Below are 17,308 nucleotides of genomic sequence, written 5' to 3'. Positions count from 1 at the left end.
GGGACTGGAACCTAAAGGATACATGGTATATCTTGATAACATAACTGGATTTTGCAAAGGACATGGTATAACATGTGACATGTTTGGAAGACTTTCTTAATTGACTACAAGCAGTATGCTTAACACTGTGCTGATAATTGCCATCAAACTGAAGTAAACTGGCTGGGACTTGTAAATAGCTAGGAAGGAATAATAACTGTCCCATGGATGATATCAGTGGTTTGTGCTTTTGTACCACCACAGACTACGAAGCATTTAGAGTCATATTTAGGCCCTTTGTATTATTGTAGGAATGTTTGAGAGGAATTTTGCACAAATTACCGAGCCCTTGAATTGTCTATTAAAAAAATATATATATATATATGAAATCGAGCGGTCAGCCAAGGGCCAGGCTGCATTTGAGAAATTCAAACATGCTTTGATATCGAGTCCAGTGTTGGTATTTCCTGCCTTCAAACAAGAGTTCATCCTGTTCTGTGATGAGAGCAATATGGCAGTTAGTTGTGCTTTGAGCCAAATCGTGGATAATGGGTAACATCGAGTGGCTTATGCACCAAGACAACTGATAAGGCGGAACACAATTATTCAACAACAGAAAAGAAATTCAAGCTGTTATTTAATATATTACCTACTTTTGCTGCTATTTATAGGGACAAACCTTTAAGGTAGTTACTGATCGTGATTCCCTTAAGTGGCTATTGGAACTGAAAGGCCCTTGCAGGATAGTAACAAGGTGGACACCGAGTTTGTTTAAGAAATGGTTCATGAACCTGGAAAGTCGTGCACTAACGCAGACACACTAAACAGAAAAATTGGAGCTCTGCAAGCACTACGCAAAACTTGCCAGAGAGCTTACATAGACTCATGCTTTTAGATCAGAGCAACAGATTGTGACACACAACGGAATGTTGTGCAGAAATATGAAGTGTGGACGATTTGTTGTGTTTCCCACACTGTTCAGAAACGAAGTATTCTAAAAGGGATCTGATCACTAGCTGGCATGGGGGTGTAGGACAACAGATAGACATGTAGCTGAAGAGTTCTGGTGGAGAATCCAAAAGTAAACCACTGAACATTAGGTAAATGACTGTGTACCATATGTGCAAAGAGCAGACCTTAGTCACCGGTGTATGCCAATACAAATGTTGACAAACGTGACAAAATGCTTTGAAACGCTATGTTTGGATATTTTGGGACCATTTAACAGGACAGCAGCTGGAAATATGTACCTTCCAACAACAACAGACCACTTTTCCCATTTCATAGCAATAATAGGGATTCCGGACCAGTGAGCAGGTGTAGACGCATATGCAATGGTTAATAACTGGGTATTAACATCTGGCATTCCTGAAACTATAATTACAGATAAGGGTACAAATTTTATGTTGGACCTCTTGAAGCAGTTGTGTCACCTGATTCTTATCTGTAAACTTTGCACTATCTTTGTACTGACAGCATAAAATTTTAAGACATTTGTAAATAGTCAGCACAGTAATTGGGATACATATTTTCATTACATTTGCTGCACTAGTATGAGTCTTGGTCGTAGAAAGGGGGAGTTTTGTTAAAATTCAGTAAAGGCGTGGTTGGGTGATGGAAGTCTGAGGCCGCTGGCAGTGCGTGGTAATAGTATGCATCCAGTAGGTTAGGCAGAGTGAACATGGCGCGAAGCGGCAGTGGCGTCTTGCACGTACGATTTGTCTGGTGTGGAGGTACAGCGAGGCAGGGAACTGCAGCATTGCTTTAAGTTATTGCGATGTATGAGGCGAGGCAGTAGGCCAGAGCCAGGAGTGGCAATGTGTAAGTGGCTGACCTATGGGAATTTACCCCTGCCATAGTTTTTGTCTCTCTCTGACACTACATCAGAAGCGAGGGGAAAAGCAGTATAAATAGTCAGGCACTTTTAGCTTGAGAGGGGTCTGCCTGGACAGTCGACAGTCGGGTTGGATCTGTGCTTGTCTACGCTTATAGGGGCCAGTCTAGTAGCGATGTTGTAAATGTTGTTGTTGTGGTCTTCAGTCCTGAGACAGGTTTGATGCAGCTCTCCATGCTAATCTATCCTGTGCAAGCTCCTTCATCTCCCAGTACCTACTGCAACCTACATCCTTCTGAATCTGCTTAGTGTATTCATCTCTTGGTCTCCCTCTACAATTTTTACCCTCCACGCTGCCCTCGAATGCTAAATTGGTGATCCCTTGGTGCCTCAACACATGTCCTACCAACCAATCCCTTCTTCTAGTCAAGTTGTGCCACAAACGTCTCTTCTCCCCAATCCTATTCAATACCTCCTCATTACTTACGTGATCTACCCACGTAACCTTCAACATTCTTCTGTAGCACCACATTTCGAAAGCTTCTATTCTCTTCTTGTCCAAACTATTTATTGCCCATGTTTCACTTCCATTCATGGCTACACTCCATACAAATACTTTCAGAAACGACTTCCTGACACTTAAATCTATACTCGATGTTAACAAATTTCTCTTCTTCAGAAACGCTTTCCTTGCCATTGTCAGTCTACATTTTATATCCTCTCTACTTCGACCATCATCAGTTATTTTGCTCCCCAAATAACAAAACTCCTTCACTACTTTAAGTGTCTCATTTCCTAATCTAATTCCCCCAGCATCACCCGACTTAATTCGACTACATTCGATTATCCTCGTTTTGCTTTTGTTGATGTCCATCTTATATCCTCCTTTCAAGACACTGTCCATTCCGTTCAACTGCTCTTCCAAGTCCTTTGCTGTCTCTGACAGAATTACAATGTCACTGGCAAACCTCAAAGTTTTTGTTTCTTCTCCCTGGATTTTAATACCTACTCCGAATTTTTCTTTTGTTTCCTTTACTGCTTGCTCAATATACAGATTGAACAACATCGGGGAGAGGCTACAACCCTGTCTTACTCCCTTCCCAACCACTGCTTCCCTTTCATGTCCCTCAACTCTTATAACTGCCATCTGGTTTCTGTACAAATTGTAAATAGCCTTTCGCTCCCTGTATTTTACCCCTGTCACCTTTAGAATTTGAAAGAGAGTATTCCAGTCAACAGTGTCAAAAGCTTTCTCTAAGTCTACAAATGCTAGAAATGTAGGTTTGCCTTTCCTTAATCTTTCTTCTAAGATAAGTCGTAAAGTCAGTATTGCCTCACGTGTTCCAACATTCCTACGGAATCCAAACTGATCTTCCCCGAGGTTGGCTTCTACCAGTTTTTCCATTCGTCTGTAAATAATTCGCGTTTATATTTTGCAGCTGTGACTTATTGAACTGATAGTTCGGTAATTTTCACATCTGTCAACACCTGCTTTCTTTGGGATTGGAATTATTATATTCTTCTTGAAGTCTGAGGGTATTTCGCCTGTCTCATACATCTTGCTCACCAGATGGTTGAGTTTTGTCAGGACTGGCTCTCCCAAGGCCGTCAGTAGTTCCAATGGAATGTTGTTTACTCCCGGGGCTTTGTTTCGACTCAAGTCTTTCTGTGCTCTGTCAAACTCTTCACGCAGTATCATATCTCCCATTTCATCTCCATCTACATCCTCTTCCATTTCCATAATATTGTCCTCAAGTACATAGCCTTTGCATAGACCCTCTATATACTCCTTCCACCTTTCTGCTTTCCCCACTTTGCTTAGAACTGGGTTTCCATCTGAGATCTTGATATTCATACAAGTGGCTCTCTTTTCTCCAAATGTCTCTTTAATTTTCCTGTAGGCTGTATCTATCTTACCCCTAGTGAGATAAGCCTCTACATCCTTACATTTGTGCTCTAGCCATGCCTGCTTAGCCAGTTTGCACTTCCTCTCGATCTCATTTTTGAGATGTTTGTATTCCTTGTTGCCTGCTTCATTTGCTGCATTTTTATATTTTCTCCTTTCATCAATTAATTTCAATATTTCTTCTGTTACCCAAGGATTTCTACTAGTCCTCGTCTTTTTACCTACTTGATCCTCTGCTGCCTTCACTACTTCATCCCTCAGAGCTACCCATTCGTCTTCTACTGTATTTCTTTCCCCCATTCCTGTCAATTGTTCCCTTATGCTCTCCATGAAACACTGTACAACCTCTGGTTTAGTCAGTTTATCCAGGTCCCATCTCCTTAAATTCCCACTTTTTTGCAATTTCTTCAGTTATAATCTACAGTTCATAACCAATAGATTGTGGTCAGAGTCCACATACGCCCATGGAAATGTCCTACAATTTAAAACCTGGTTCCTAAATCTCTGTCTTACCATTATATAATCTATCTGGTACCTTTTAGTATCTCCAGGATTCTTCCATGTATACAACCTTCTTTTATGATTCTTGAACCAAGTGTTAGCTATGATTAAGTGATTAAGTTATGCTCTGTGCAAAATTCTACCAGGCGGCTTCCTCTTTCATTTCTTAGCCCCAATCCATATTCACCTACTATGTTTCCTTCTCTTCCTTTTCCTACTTTCCCTACTGTCGAATTCCAGATGTTGTAAATATTCTGTGTAAACCTGTACTATGTTTCTATGTACTTGTTCGGGCTGTATTCTGCCTCCGGGGCCACAACACCAGGGTGGGATGGAATGGCAGTCAAGTACTTGGAGATTGCACAGTCTGCCTGAAGGAGGGCAGTGACAGCAGTCTGCAGCATGTCCAGTCTACGGCCACGTTCGCCTCACACCTGGCGTACCATGGCGTACCAGGGTCTGGGTGAGGTGTACACTGTGGGAGGCACAGCAGCGCTGCAGCAGCGCCACAGATGGCGGTGGGTGTTGACATCTGGCATACACCACTAGTGGCAAGTTTCGGCACAGCATCCAGGAGGGCGCAGGTTTGCGTCCAGTCCTGTCCTGGAAGCAGAGGCAACCTGAGGGCCACGGGTGACCAGTACATCCACCTTCATCCCATGGTCGGACAGAGCAGGCCAAATGGGGCAGAGGGCGGCGAGGTTCAGGGATTGTAGCAGTCTCCAGAATCGAGGGCAGTTACGCGGCGCAGGACGTGATGCATTGACGGGCGGCAACCGGGGCGAGAGCGGTGGCCTTCCATCATCGGGCAGCCTTGATGAGCACAGGAACAGTGTCAGCAGTCCAGGAGTGCTGAGACGGCCGGACTCGCGGAACAGCGTGCAGGCGGGGTGGCAACATTACGCTTCTGTAAACTAGCTGAATAAAGGAATACTTCTGAATGTTGCTGTATCATTCGGCACTGCCTCTTGACACTATTGAACTTGCTCAGCCTCCTGACGAACTATGGCATGGTGGGTCCCAGCTTCAGCTCAGCCATCTGGAGTCCTGGGTTTGACCACGACAATCTGCAACTCATTGTTTCAGCATATACTTCTAAAGTACACATTAGTACAGGTGTTTCACCATATGGGGGAGTGTACTGTAGAAAGAGTCCATGACCTTTCAAGGTTCTGAAACCTAAATTAGGCACTAATGAAGAGCTAGTGAAACGATTAAGAGAAGTTTGGAAGAAGGTAAAATGAGAAAATACAAAGGCACTTAAAGGTCAGGAAAAGCAGGGAAATATACAGGAAAATTGTCACAATATAGAGCCTGTGGACTTTGGTAACAGATCTGTATACCACAAAAGGAAGAACATAAAGGTTTTTACGAAGTACCAGTACCAGGGCCCATATTAAGTTAAATGAGATTACATCATCAGTAAATATGAATGTGCAGCTTCCAATGAAGGCATTAATTATTCACATAAACCAAGTCATTGGAGCAACAGATGCTTTGCCACAGATTCCAACACCACAGGTTGCACAGAGTAAAAACTCTGAGAAGGCAAAGAAGTCATTAGTTAAAAAAGCTCAGGATTCATGTAACATACCTTATGCATTAAGACTATGTGTTAGGTTATTTCTGTTTGTCATGTATATGTTGACTTAGTATTTCTGGACCATAGAGGGTGGTGTTGTTTTGTTTTGGGGGTTTGTTTCCTCCTTGTTTATAATACGTATGTTAAGAGATTCATAGTGTTGCAGTATTTGAAAGTATTTTATTGTGCACAAACTCATTTGAAGGAAGGGGGGTAAAGTGACAAGAAATACAGTTCACACAGATGGCATGCCAGTATGAACAGCCAGGAATAATATAGTAATCTTGCTATTCCTGCACATTGTCCAGAGGGATGTAGGAGGTGAACTACAGAACAAGTCTCTCGAATAAGGAGCGGTGTTTTCAAAACAACCCAAAGTCCTGGTAACATGTCATCAGTGAATGGTTGGGTTAACTTTGAATGTGCGAAAAATGAGAAATAAAGTGCATGGTATAGAAAAAAATCTTTGGAAATTTCAGAAGGAAGCAGAGAAGTAGGAAATTCAAGCAGAAGTTCAGGAGGAGTATCACAGCTCTCTTGCAAATAACTAAGGGATAGTTTGAAACAGGTGATCAACTTGGTGCCGAGAACACTGATTTGAAGAAAGAAAGGATGGATAACTGCATTCAGAAAACTGTTGAAGACCATGTTTGGTATGATGGTTCAAACCATGTCAAGCCATCCTGATTTAGGTTTTCTGTGATGCCCCTCAATCACTTCAGGCAACTGCCAGAATCATTCCTTTGAAAGTGCATGGCCAATTTCCTTCACCATCATTCCCTAATCCAAGCTTGTGCTTCATCCTTGATGACCTAATTCTCAACATGATGTTAAACACTAGTCCCGTTCTGCTCCACAGTGTTCAGCGGGACAGCAGATGATCAAGATATTCAGAATTTAATAGCACACCAGGCCAGGCATAAGCAGTAGCAGATGATACGAAGGCTTAGGTAAAGTGGCATACCACACAACTAGTGGACATACAGCAGGTTGCACTAAATAACATAAGTTAGCATTGTAGTTGATGCAGTACATACAAAACACCAAGCAAAGTATAACTGGTGATCTAAAAAGGTACAGAATTAAATGGATGCAATTGATGAGCACATAGCTATACCTAGAGTGTTACAAATTTTGACACACAGTAACAATGACACAAGACTGGAGACAGAAACTTTACAGGAATCCATCTTCCACACCATACAAAGGCAACTAAGTGCTGCACTATTACTGCCATAGCATTTCTTAATAGGACTATGAAAATTGTTTTTATTACATTTATTAAATTACAATTTTGTTTGTGGTGGGCGTGATAAGAAACCCAGTGAAACCTTACTAACTTAGATGTAGTTGTTTTGGCCAGAGAAGCTGTCAGATATATTACCAATCCTAAACCTAATATTTCTAAATGACATGCTAAACCTGGATATCCTTTACACATTTGACCAACTTGTAGTTTCATAGAAGCAATAGATTACCACAGAAAAGATGCTGTAACACATCCAGCAGTACTGTGAGAAAAAGCTTAACCTGGTTTTCAGTTTGAAAGCAAGGATGTTCCATGAAAGGATGAATTAATAGAGCATGAATACTAGCTAGTAATGTACAAAACGTCAGGTCAGTTTTATACAGAGCTGGGGAATGTTAAACAGCAGAAGAGTAATGAAGTGTAGGAACAAATTTGTTTTAGACCAGATTGGGTAACAGTAAGAGGAACCTGTCAGTCAAGTATGCAATCATAGTTTAACCAATGTCAACACTTGGAAGAACTGAAGTACAGATACACAGGCAGCTTACTGCCTCATAGTGTGTGAGAGTGAATATCTGAACATCAGATTCAGCACTTAGACAACAATGTGGAGCAGACACAAAGAACTTCTGTAACAAGGTTGGTTGGTTGATTGGCTGGGAAGGAGACTAGACAGTGAGGTCATCTGTCTCATCGAATTATGGAAGGAAGTTGGCTGTGCCCTTTCAAAGGAACTATTCAGACATTTGCCTGAAGCGATTTAGGAAAATCACGGAAAACCTAAATCAGGATGGCCGGATGCGGGATTGAACCGTCGTCCTCCCGAATGCGAGTCCAGTGTGCTAGCCACTGCGTCACCTCGCTCGGTCTGTAACAAGGCTAAGTGTAGTAACTACACCCAGGGATGACACAAGAATGCCTTTCAGGCTGCAATCTCCATATAAAAGGACGTTCTGGAGCCCTGAAATTAAACATTATGCTGACCAAGAGCACTGACAGGCTCATAAAAAGGGAGCACATTCAGTCACCTGTATGGGGGGAAACACATCACAGATTGTTACAAAGCCCTTGCCTTCCTTCCACTCATTCTCAGACTTGTGCCACTTCATCAGCACTACTGATGCTGATGAAAGATCAGCCCTATTAGTTGCAGGATACCCTGGTGATTACCATAAAGTGTCTTACAGTCACTGCCATCATGGAGTCCGCTGATATGAGTTCACAGCAGTCTGACTGTGGAGGGAACTTCAACTCTGTGAGCTGCACTGCTGCTGGTCACAATAGGGACCGACTGAAGATGTGGACTGGGCCAATCTTCCGTGAATGAAGAACAATTTGCCCATTCTGACCGTCCCCACTCTGGAACTGTGTGCCACGAAATTTCGATCCCCACCAGACGTCATGGGCGTCGAAGACTCCTAGAGGTCTCTGCACCATCACTCCGTAAGCTGTGGCCCGCATTTAGTGTGAGGGTGCCACAGTGGAACACGTGGCTCCAGCGGCCAATAGCGGCGTCCCCGATAGAGTATTTAAACGCCTGTTTCTCCCTCAGCCAGCCAGTCTAACCTTGTGTACGTCTCTGAACACATTGCCTCGCCTTAGACAGCTTATTTACTTTCTTGTTCTGTGTACGAGTGGACGTGGTTGTTAGGTTTTCTTGTGAGTCCGTTGTTTCGATCTCGTTGTTGTTTTTCTGCCCTTAGTTGGTCGTGCCTGTCCTCTGCCGTTGTGTTGTTCGCGGGCCACTCCACAGGTCCCGCCGTGCTTTCCGTCGCTTCAACCCCGCGACTGTTCCGGTTGCCGTTACAACATTTTGACGATGAGGTAAGTGGTGGTTGTAGTTGGTATGGAGACGAAGTTGGTCTGTCTGCTGGAGCAACAGCAGCAGCCCATGCAGCAGCAGCAGCTCCAGTTAGACATCCTACAAAAGTCGCTGCAGTTGCTAACGGACAAAATCGATGCCCAGGACGTGTTACCACAACAGCTTCAGAGTCCTCGGGTGTCTGATACTGCTTTCCCATGTCCGCCGTCGTTTCCACCCTTTAATGACGCTAAAGAGGACAGGGAAACCTACTTACATCAGCTCAAACAACATTTCATGGCTTTTCAAGTCATGGACGACTCCTTGCAGCGGTCGTTGTTTTTGTCTTGGGCCTCCCCAGACACATTCTTTCTCCCCCGCAAGTTGGCACCGTTGTCCGATCCTCTGGCTCTCTCTTTTCATGAGATCTGCCTTTTGCTGACAAACTATTATTCCCAACGCTACCATGTGGTCGCTTCTCGGCTGGAGTTCCACCAGTACCATAAACAGCCTGGTCAATCGTATCATTCCTGGGTCACGGACTTGCAAAGTCTCAGCTGTCGATGTGTTTATACGTGCACCAATCAGCAGTGTAAGGCTTCATAGGTGGACTCCCTGATCTGGGATGTGGTGGTTCAGCTGGCTCCCGATCCTGAGGTCCTAACTGCGGCACTGAAACTCGACAACCCTTCCTTGGAAGAGATTCTCCGCATGGCCCACTCCTTTGAAATTGCTGTAGCGACTAACGAGGCGCGACCGCAGGTGGCGACGATCGCGGCGTCACGGCGGGTTCTGCCCTTGCGATGACGACGTGGCCCAGCCAACAGAGGCCAGTGCCGTCGGGACCCCTTGTTGTCTGACGTCTCTATGGCATCGGCACCTTCGGTCAACCCTCGTCGCCAATCGTGCTTCCCACTTCCATCTAGCCCATAGTGCTTTACTGCCCATTCACGGGCTGATTGTCCCCAAAGCTGGAAATCGTGCACGCTGTGTAACAAGGAGGGCCACATCCAATTGGTTTTGTCATAGTTGCTCGACTCGCTCCAGTCCTCCCCTCCTGGGCCTCAAGATACAGTCCATGCTCTGCAATCGGTCATCCTACAGGATGACCCATCAGTGCGGAAGCTTTTCTTCATGCTCTGCATTTTCACTGAGGATGTCAGTTTTCAGGTCAACACTCAGGCCACCGTCTCCGTGATTAATATGGCGACATATACCCGGATGGGCTCTCGTGCATTGTCGCCTCTCTCTCACCGTTTGGTCGACTATGGAGACTGTTCCATTCCCTTCCATGGGCAGTTTGTCGTCCAGGCGACGTACAAGCGTGTTCCCCGGCTCCTTAGCCTCTTTGTCGTCGACCATCCGTCGGCTTCGAATATTTTTGGCCTGGATGCGTTTCAACTGTTTGGCTTTTCCATTTCCGACGGAATTAAGGTCGTTTCCACGGCTGTTCCCCTTCAGGACTTGGACGATCTGTGCTCCACTTTTGCGTCGTTGTTTGCACCGCATCTCGGCTGTGTTTCTGGCTTTCAGGCGCACATTACCCTATGGCCGGATGCACAGCCTCGTTTTTTCTGGGCCCGGCCCCTTCCGGTGGCCTTACGGCCAGCGATTGAGCAGGCCACTGGCGTGCTGGAGCCTGTAACTTACAGTGCATGGGCGACACCATTGGTGGTCATACGGAAACCCATTGGGTCCCTTCAGCTGTGTGGGGGCTTCGGCACTACAGTCAATGCTCAGTCCCTCGTTGACACTTACCCCATTCCCCGACAGGAAGACCCTCTTGCCAAGCTTGCCAGGGGAGACTATTTTTCCAATATCGACCTGGCTGAGGCATACCACCAGTTGCCCTTGGATGCCGAATCTCAGGACATTATGGCTATCAACACACCTTTCGGATTGTATAAGTACAAGCGTCTTCCCTTTGGTGTCTCTTCCACGCCTGCCATTTTCCAGCGATTCCTGGAGCAGCTTACACTGCATATCCCTGCATGTGTGAATTATCTGGATGACATCTTGGTCACCGGGCGTTCACACCAGGAACATTTACAAAACCTTGGCGCCTTATTTCACGGTCTGCAGTCTGCTGGTTTACGCTGTTGGCTGGACAAGTGTTCTTTTTTTCAACCGGAAGTGGAATACTTAGACCACTGGCTTAGCAAAGATGGCATTCGCCCTTTGGGTCGTACTCTCGCATTCATTGAGGCCCTTCCTCGTCCCAAGGACTTATCTGAACTCAAGGTGTTTTTGGGCAAGATTACTTATTACTTAAAGTTCTTGCCTCAGGCTGCCTCCATTGCTCTACCCCTCAATCACTTGCGTCACAGAGGGGTACATTTGATTGGACTTCTGCCCGTGACCAGGCTTTTCTCCGTTTAAAGGCGATGCTGAAGTCTGCCCCTTGCCTTATTCCCTTTTCTCTGGATCGCCCCTTGGTTGTGGCAGCTGATGCATCAGCATATGGCATTGGGGCCATCCTTGCGCACTTGGATACCAATGGCTCTGAACAGGCAATCGCTTATGCCTCTAAGACATTGACCCCAGCACAACAGAACTACTCCCGGATTGAAAAGGAGGCTCTGGCGATCGTGTTCGCTGTCCAAAAAATTTCACACCTATCTCTTTGGGGCAAAGTTCACCCTCCTGACGGACCATAAACCATTGGTTACACTTTTCGGACCCCAGGTCTCACCTTCCAGAGCGGATGGCTCAATGTCTCCAGAGCTGGGCATTGTTTTTACATAATTATGCTTACATGTATAAGCCCACCACCCATCATGCTAATGCGGATGTTTTGCCACATCTTCCAGCAGGCCCCGATACTGCCTTTGACCAACAGTAGGCCCTCTGCTTTCACATAGATTCCTCCCGCCGGGATGCACTGGACGGTCTGCCTCTTATGGCTGCTCACATTGCTGCGGCTACCTGCCGCGACCCTGTCTTCCATTAGGTTCTCAATTACGTGGTCCACGGGTGGCCGTCCTATGTTACTCGTTAGATGAATTTAGATTTCAGCCCCTGGCGCCACCTGTCTTAGAGGCTCTCCATGATCGATGATGTCCTTCTGTTGGCCATGGTGTCAGATGCTCATCTGGTGTTCGTCCCTCTGGAATTGCGGCTTCGGGTGATCGGTTTGTCACACCGCGGGCACTGGGGTATGTCCTGTATGAAAGTTTTGGCTTGCCGGCATGTCTATTGGCCCGGCATCGATGACGATATTGAACGCCTGGTCAGTGGGTGCACTGCCTGTGCGCGTCACCAGGCAAGCCCCCTCAGTCATTTGCGCCCTGGCCTGTGCCTCGCCGGCCCTGGGATTGCATCCATATTGATTTTGCAGGCCCATTTTTGGGGTCCATGTGGTTACTCATCGTTGATGCCTACTCCAAATACCCATATGTTGTCCACATGGCATCCACCACCACGGAGGCTACACTCACAGCCCTCACCCAGGTTCTCGCCACTGAGGGCCTACCACACACATTGGTCTCTGATAATGGCCCCCAATTCACGGTGTCCTCCTTCCACGCCTTCTGTCAGGCCAACGGTATCAAACATATCCGTAGCCCCCCTTTCCACTGTTTGTCCAATGGCATGGCGGAGAGGCTTGTTTGCACTTTTAAATACCAGTTACCTAAGGCGGTCGACACTTCTCCAACCACATTGGCCCTCACCCTTTTTTTGAGCACCTATCGCACTACGTTAATTGATGGACGAAGTCCGGCAGAGCTCCTTCATGGGCGACAGCCGCAGACTCTGCTCCATTTGCTGATGCCATCCTCCTCCCGCCCCCACTCCTAGCCCTCACAGCGGTATGCCCCTGGCACAACCGTGTGAGCCTGCAAGTATGGGCGCAAGGTGGGTTGAACACCCGCCACGGTCATCGCAGCCCATGGGCAGCATGTGACGTCGGTGCAGACGTCGAAAAGTTTGGAACACTGTCTTCATAATCAACTCTGCCCACGTGCAGCCACGGGACTCACGCCGCCTCCTCCTTCCCTACCCCATTCAGGTACGGACGGGGTCCTGAAGTCACTGTCCGTGCCCCCACTTGCCGTCTCCCTGCGGGCCTGCCGCCGGCCACCTCTGGGGGGATCGGTGGCTCCCTCCCCTGCCCTGGAGTCTGGATCAGCTGTCATTTATACCTCGGGCACCACTTTCTCCCTGCCAATAGTGGCTGATGAGCCTTGCTCCTCTTCCCACTGCCACCCACCTCGGCACCGTCCTGGACGTTTCCGCCCCTAAGCGCAAGTCTCATGGGGGAGGGAACTTGTACCGCGCACCACGGAATTTGAATCCCCGCCAGACGTCATGGACGTCGAAGACCCCTAGAGGTCTCTGCACCATCACATCATAAGCTGTGGCGGTGCGTGCATCCTGGCCCGTATTTAGTGTGAGGGTGCCACAGTGGAACAAGTGGTTCCAGAGGCCAATAGTGGCGCCCCTGATAGAGTATTTAAGCGCCTTCCTCTCGCTCAGCCAGCCAGTCTAACCTTGCGTACATCTCTGGACACATCACCTCACATTAGACAGCTTATTGACTTTCTTGTTCTGTGTATGAGTGGATGTGGTTGTTAGGTTTTCTTGTGAATCTGTTGTTTTGATCTCGTTGTTGTTTGTTCTGTTCTTCGTTGGTTGTGTCTATCCTCTGCTGTTGTATTGTTCGCAGGCCACTCCACAGGTACTGCCGCGCTTTTGGCACTTCAGCCCTGCGACGTTACAACACCCACCCTCTTGTTGCCCAAAGTTGGTTTATTAATCATTAGAGTAAGTTAGTAACTTGTGTGGCTAATCACATTTTCACGGCTCTTGCCATACTGAGATAGTGACACACTGCACCGAGTGACAGGGACAGTCAAATATAAATAACTGTTTCTTTTAATAATAAAAAAACTCATCATTTTGGTGTATTGATGGCTTGTTGTTAATTTTCTTTCGGAGATTTATGATTCTATAATTGTCTAGAGGATGATCAGCTTAATGTTTCAATAATAATGTGAATTCTGGTGAACCTTCTGCAGAATTGCATACACATATTCAGTCATTTCAATTCACAATACAAATCAATACAACACACACAACTCGTTCTCCATTCTCGTACTTGAAACTCGTACAACCAACTGCACAACAGAACAGAGATTTACCTCTAACAATATGTAGCAAAGAAATTACCATCATATATCAATCTGTTTATCCAAAATAATCTTTGAAAGATACATTTCAATACATTTCATAAATAAAATACAATTAATTGTCCATCTTTTTTCAGAAGTCCATAATCTTCATTGTAAATAAATTAAATTTTTATAAACGATGACATTTAAACATTTTCGTATAGCTATGTAGTAGTGCAATTTGGTTTTGTGTCCTCAGTGTGGTATCGTTCACTTCATATGGTCCAGGATCAGTTAGTACATATATCTCACCATAGTTAGTTTTATTACAATAGCTCCATAAAAGGTTTGAAAGCATAAAATGCGAAAAAAATTTTGATACGTCTGGTTCAGCCAACAAGTTTGGAGGATAACAAATCAGTATTCAATGGTTCTTAATTACATAATATACAGCATTTTCACTCCATTAGCATCACTTCATTCAAATGAGGTCAAGAACAAAATTTTGGATTCCTGAAGTCTTTTCTCATAAATTTTCAAAAACAATTTCAAAGTCTGACTTTTACCTATCCCGTAGCTGTCAAATTATTACCAAATATCATATAACTTATATGAGATATGCAGAAGAATGGTACATGTAACAGTGATTTTATTGTATTAGCATAACAGTAAAATTTGTATTTCATGAGAATGTCTGTATACTTATATTCATAAATCTGTCTTTATAGGTGAAACACCATTGAATGATACTGCTCTATGATCAAAAGGAAACATCTTAGTCAATATAAAGTTATTTTAAGTGTTTTCACAAAGGAAATACAGCAGAATACTTTAGAGCACCTACAAAATTAATGTTGTTAGGAACTTAATCCTTTTTCTCATAACACGAATGAAATATCTTTGTAACAACATTTTACAGTGTTTTACTTCCAAATTTACCTCAAAATTAATGTACTTAGGAACTTAATCCTTTCTCTCATAAAACCAATGAAAAATCTTTATAACAACATTTGGAATACAAAAATATGCTATAACAAAAAATTTTCTTGCAGAACTTGGTGGATGCTACAAATGTAGTACTGTAGGCTAGGACCATCCACAGAAGGTGACATAAATAGGATATACCCTGCTAAAAAAGAGTAAAACCCTCTTGGGAACAGAATGCAGATAGGAAAGAGTTAGAGTAAATTACCCCAGAAATTAAGAATGGATACACCCAGCTAGGGAGGGCACCACTCACCAAGTGGTGTGTCCACCAAAGTCAGCAGACCCCATACCTATTTCATGTGCAAGTATATCAATTGTATTACTTATTTTGTCCTTTAGGTTCTGATTGTTATAAAGATTTTGCATTCATTAGGTTTCATGTCACACAATAAATTATACAAGAGTTTCAAATTATGTTTCAGGATGAGACAGGTATCTCATTCTTACATGTTTTGTTTAAATTGAATTATTTAGTTACTTATGTATAAAGTGTTGGTCACACTTTATGCCAAAAATGTTACCAAAACTCAAATTTGCTTTAAAGTGCTGTTCATTCACTACTTGTCACTGCTACATTTAAAATTCTTCTTTCACATCTACATAAAGTACACTGATTTAATGGGTCAAAATGAAAGTTCAAAACATATACAAAATAATATTAAACATAAAGAAACTATCATAGTAAACATAAGTAAATTATATGCAGTGCAGGAAATTGCAGTTATTTTCTGAGAAATGGTGTGCTACCTTCCACACACATTACCATTTCAAAGTTTCATTGGGTTCTAGACAGCAGATGCTTAATTGTCATTTTCTGTTTCCAGAGGGATTTTTTAAATACAAATATCATGATCAAAATTAACATAGAAGTGACTTCACAAGGTGTTAATGGTGTTAATACTTTGTAGTCAGTAACAAGATATTTTGTGCATGTAAGTTATTTCCTATGAATACTGTTTCTCATTCCAGTGCTATGGAATCATACAGTTGTTATATAAAATTCAGATATTTTCAACAAATAAGACCCAGCTCAAGCTTCCATAAACAACAATCATATAATCAAAGGCTAATGCTCAACATCATCCTTCCTAACTTCCTTACAATCATTTCTCAGGATTTTCTACAGTATAGCAGCACACACAAAAGTAGAATGCATTATAAAACAGAGCACCAACAAGTCCCTAATATTTCATTTCCCTAAGGTCATTATAAACTTAATAAGTTCAGATACTCATTATAATTCACAAAACAATAAACTATCATTTTTCACAGCACTTCCTCTCAGCGTAAACCTCATCATCATCAGAAAATATTTCACAAAATCTCATAATACCATCAGTATGTCTCAAATAGAGAAATTTGTCTGCATTGTATTCAGTTCATAATAGTTGTATGTTAACCGGGGACCTAGAAACAATGGAGAGACTCTGTCACCACCGCAGCAGCAGTAGTCCACAACCCCACAATCACTATTGCAGTCCATTTCACCCCTCCACCACCTCACACTGAACCCAGGGTTATTGTGTGGTTCAGCCCCCGGTGCACCCCCCAGGGAACATCTCACACCAGATGAGTGTAACCCCTATGTTTACATGGTAGAGTAATGGTGGTGTACGCATACGTGGAGAGCTTGTTTGCACACCAATCGCTGACATAGTGTAGCTGAGGCAAAATAAAGGGATCCAGCCTGCATTTGCCGAGGCAGATGGAAGACTGCCTAAAAACTATCCACAGACTGGCAGGCTCACCGGACTTCGACACAAGTCTGCCGTGCCGGGGACCAGGCGCTCCTTCCCACTCCGGAAAGTCTTGCGTTAGACCAATTGGCTAATTCGTAATAGTATGACATGTGTTACACACCAAGAAAAATATATTAATCATTAACTACACATAGGTCTCAGAAACAACACTCTCCATTATATCTTTCCCTCACAAAGACACCACAATAATAACTGAACTGACATGGCTCATAAATTTCTTACTTTTTCATTTTCCATAAACATCTTTTTATTCACATAAGCACTAGATGTTTTGGGATTGCTAATATTGCCTAACAATGGTAATATTTTCTCAGTTTAACTCATTAATGTACAAAACCTAAATTTCTTTTTTTATTGCGTATAAGCTAATTTGCCTGAGATGACTTGACTAACACGATTTTTTATACTAAGACAGCAGAAGACAAATACATAGTATAATGTAATTATAAAAGTATAAATAGGTAAGTAACAGACAGACCTTGCACAATGGAAATTCAAATTGATGAGGCAATATTCACAAGCAAAAACAATAATTCAGATAGTCAGTTTTGACATAGTAGTAAATTTTCCAGGTCTCATGTAGCAGTGACCTCACCTC

The 17,308-nt window shown here is 43.9% G+C and overlaps 1 protein-coding gene across 1 annotated transcript in view; it reads left to right on the top strand.

Moving 5' to 3' along the window:
* Positions 1-5,648: 5,648 nt before the first annotated feature.
* The window catches only part of LOC124722200 (inhibin beta chain-like), a 134,862-nt gene continuing 123,202 nt past the window's right edge, over positions 5,649-17,308 (top strand). The window contains exon 1 of the mRNA XM_047247397.1: positions 5,649-5,805. Coding sequence (XP_047103353.1) covers positions 5,649-5,805 — 157 coding nt within the window. The remainder of the gene's footprint in view (positions 5,806-17,308) is intronic.

Source organism: Schistocerca piceifrons, chromosome X (assembly GCF_021461385.2).
Source record: "Schistocerca piceifrons isolate TAMUIC-IGC-003096 chromosome X, iqSchPice1.1, whole genome shotgun sequence".
Taxonomy (NCBI): domain Eukaryota; kingdom Metazoa; phylum Arthropoda; class Insecta; order Orthoptera; family Acrididae; genus Schistocerca; species Schistocerca piceifrons.
The sequence above is the reverse complement of the archived record's forward strand: the minus strand, read 5'-3'. Positions and strand labels throughout refer to the sequence as shown.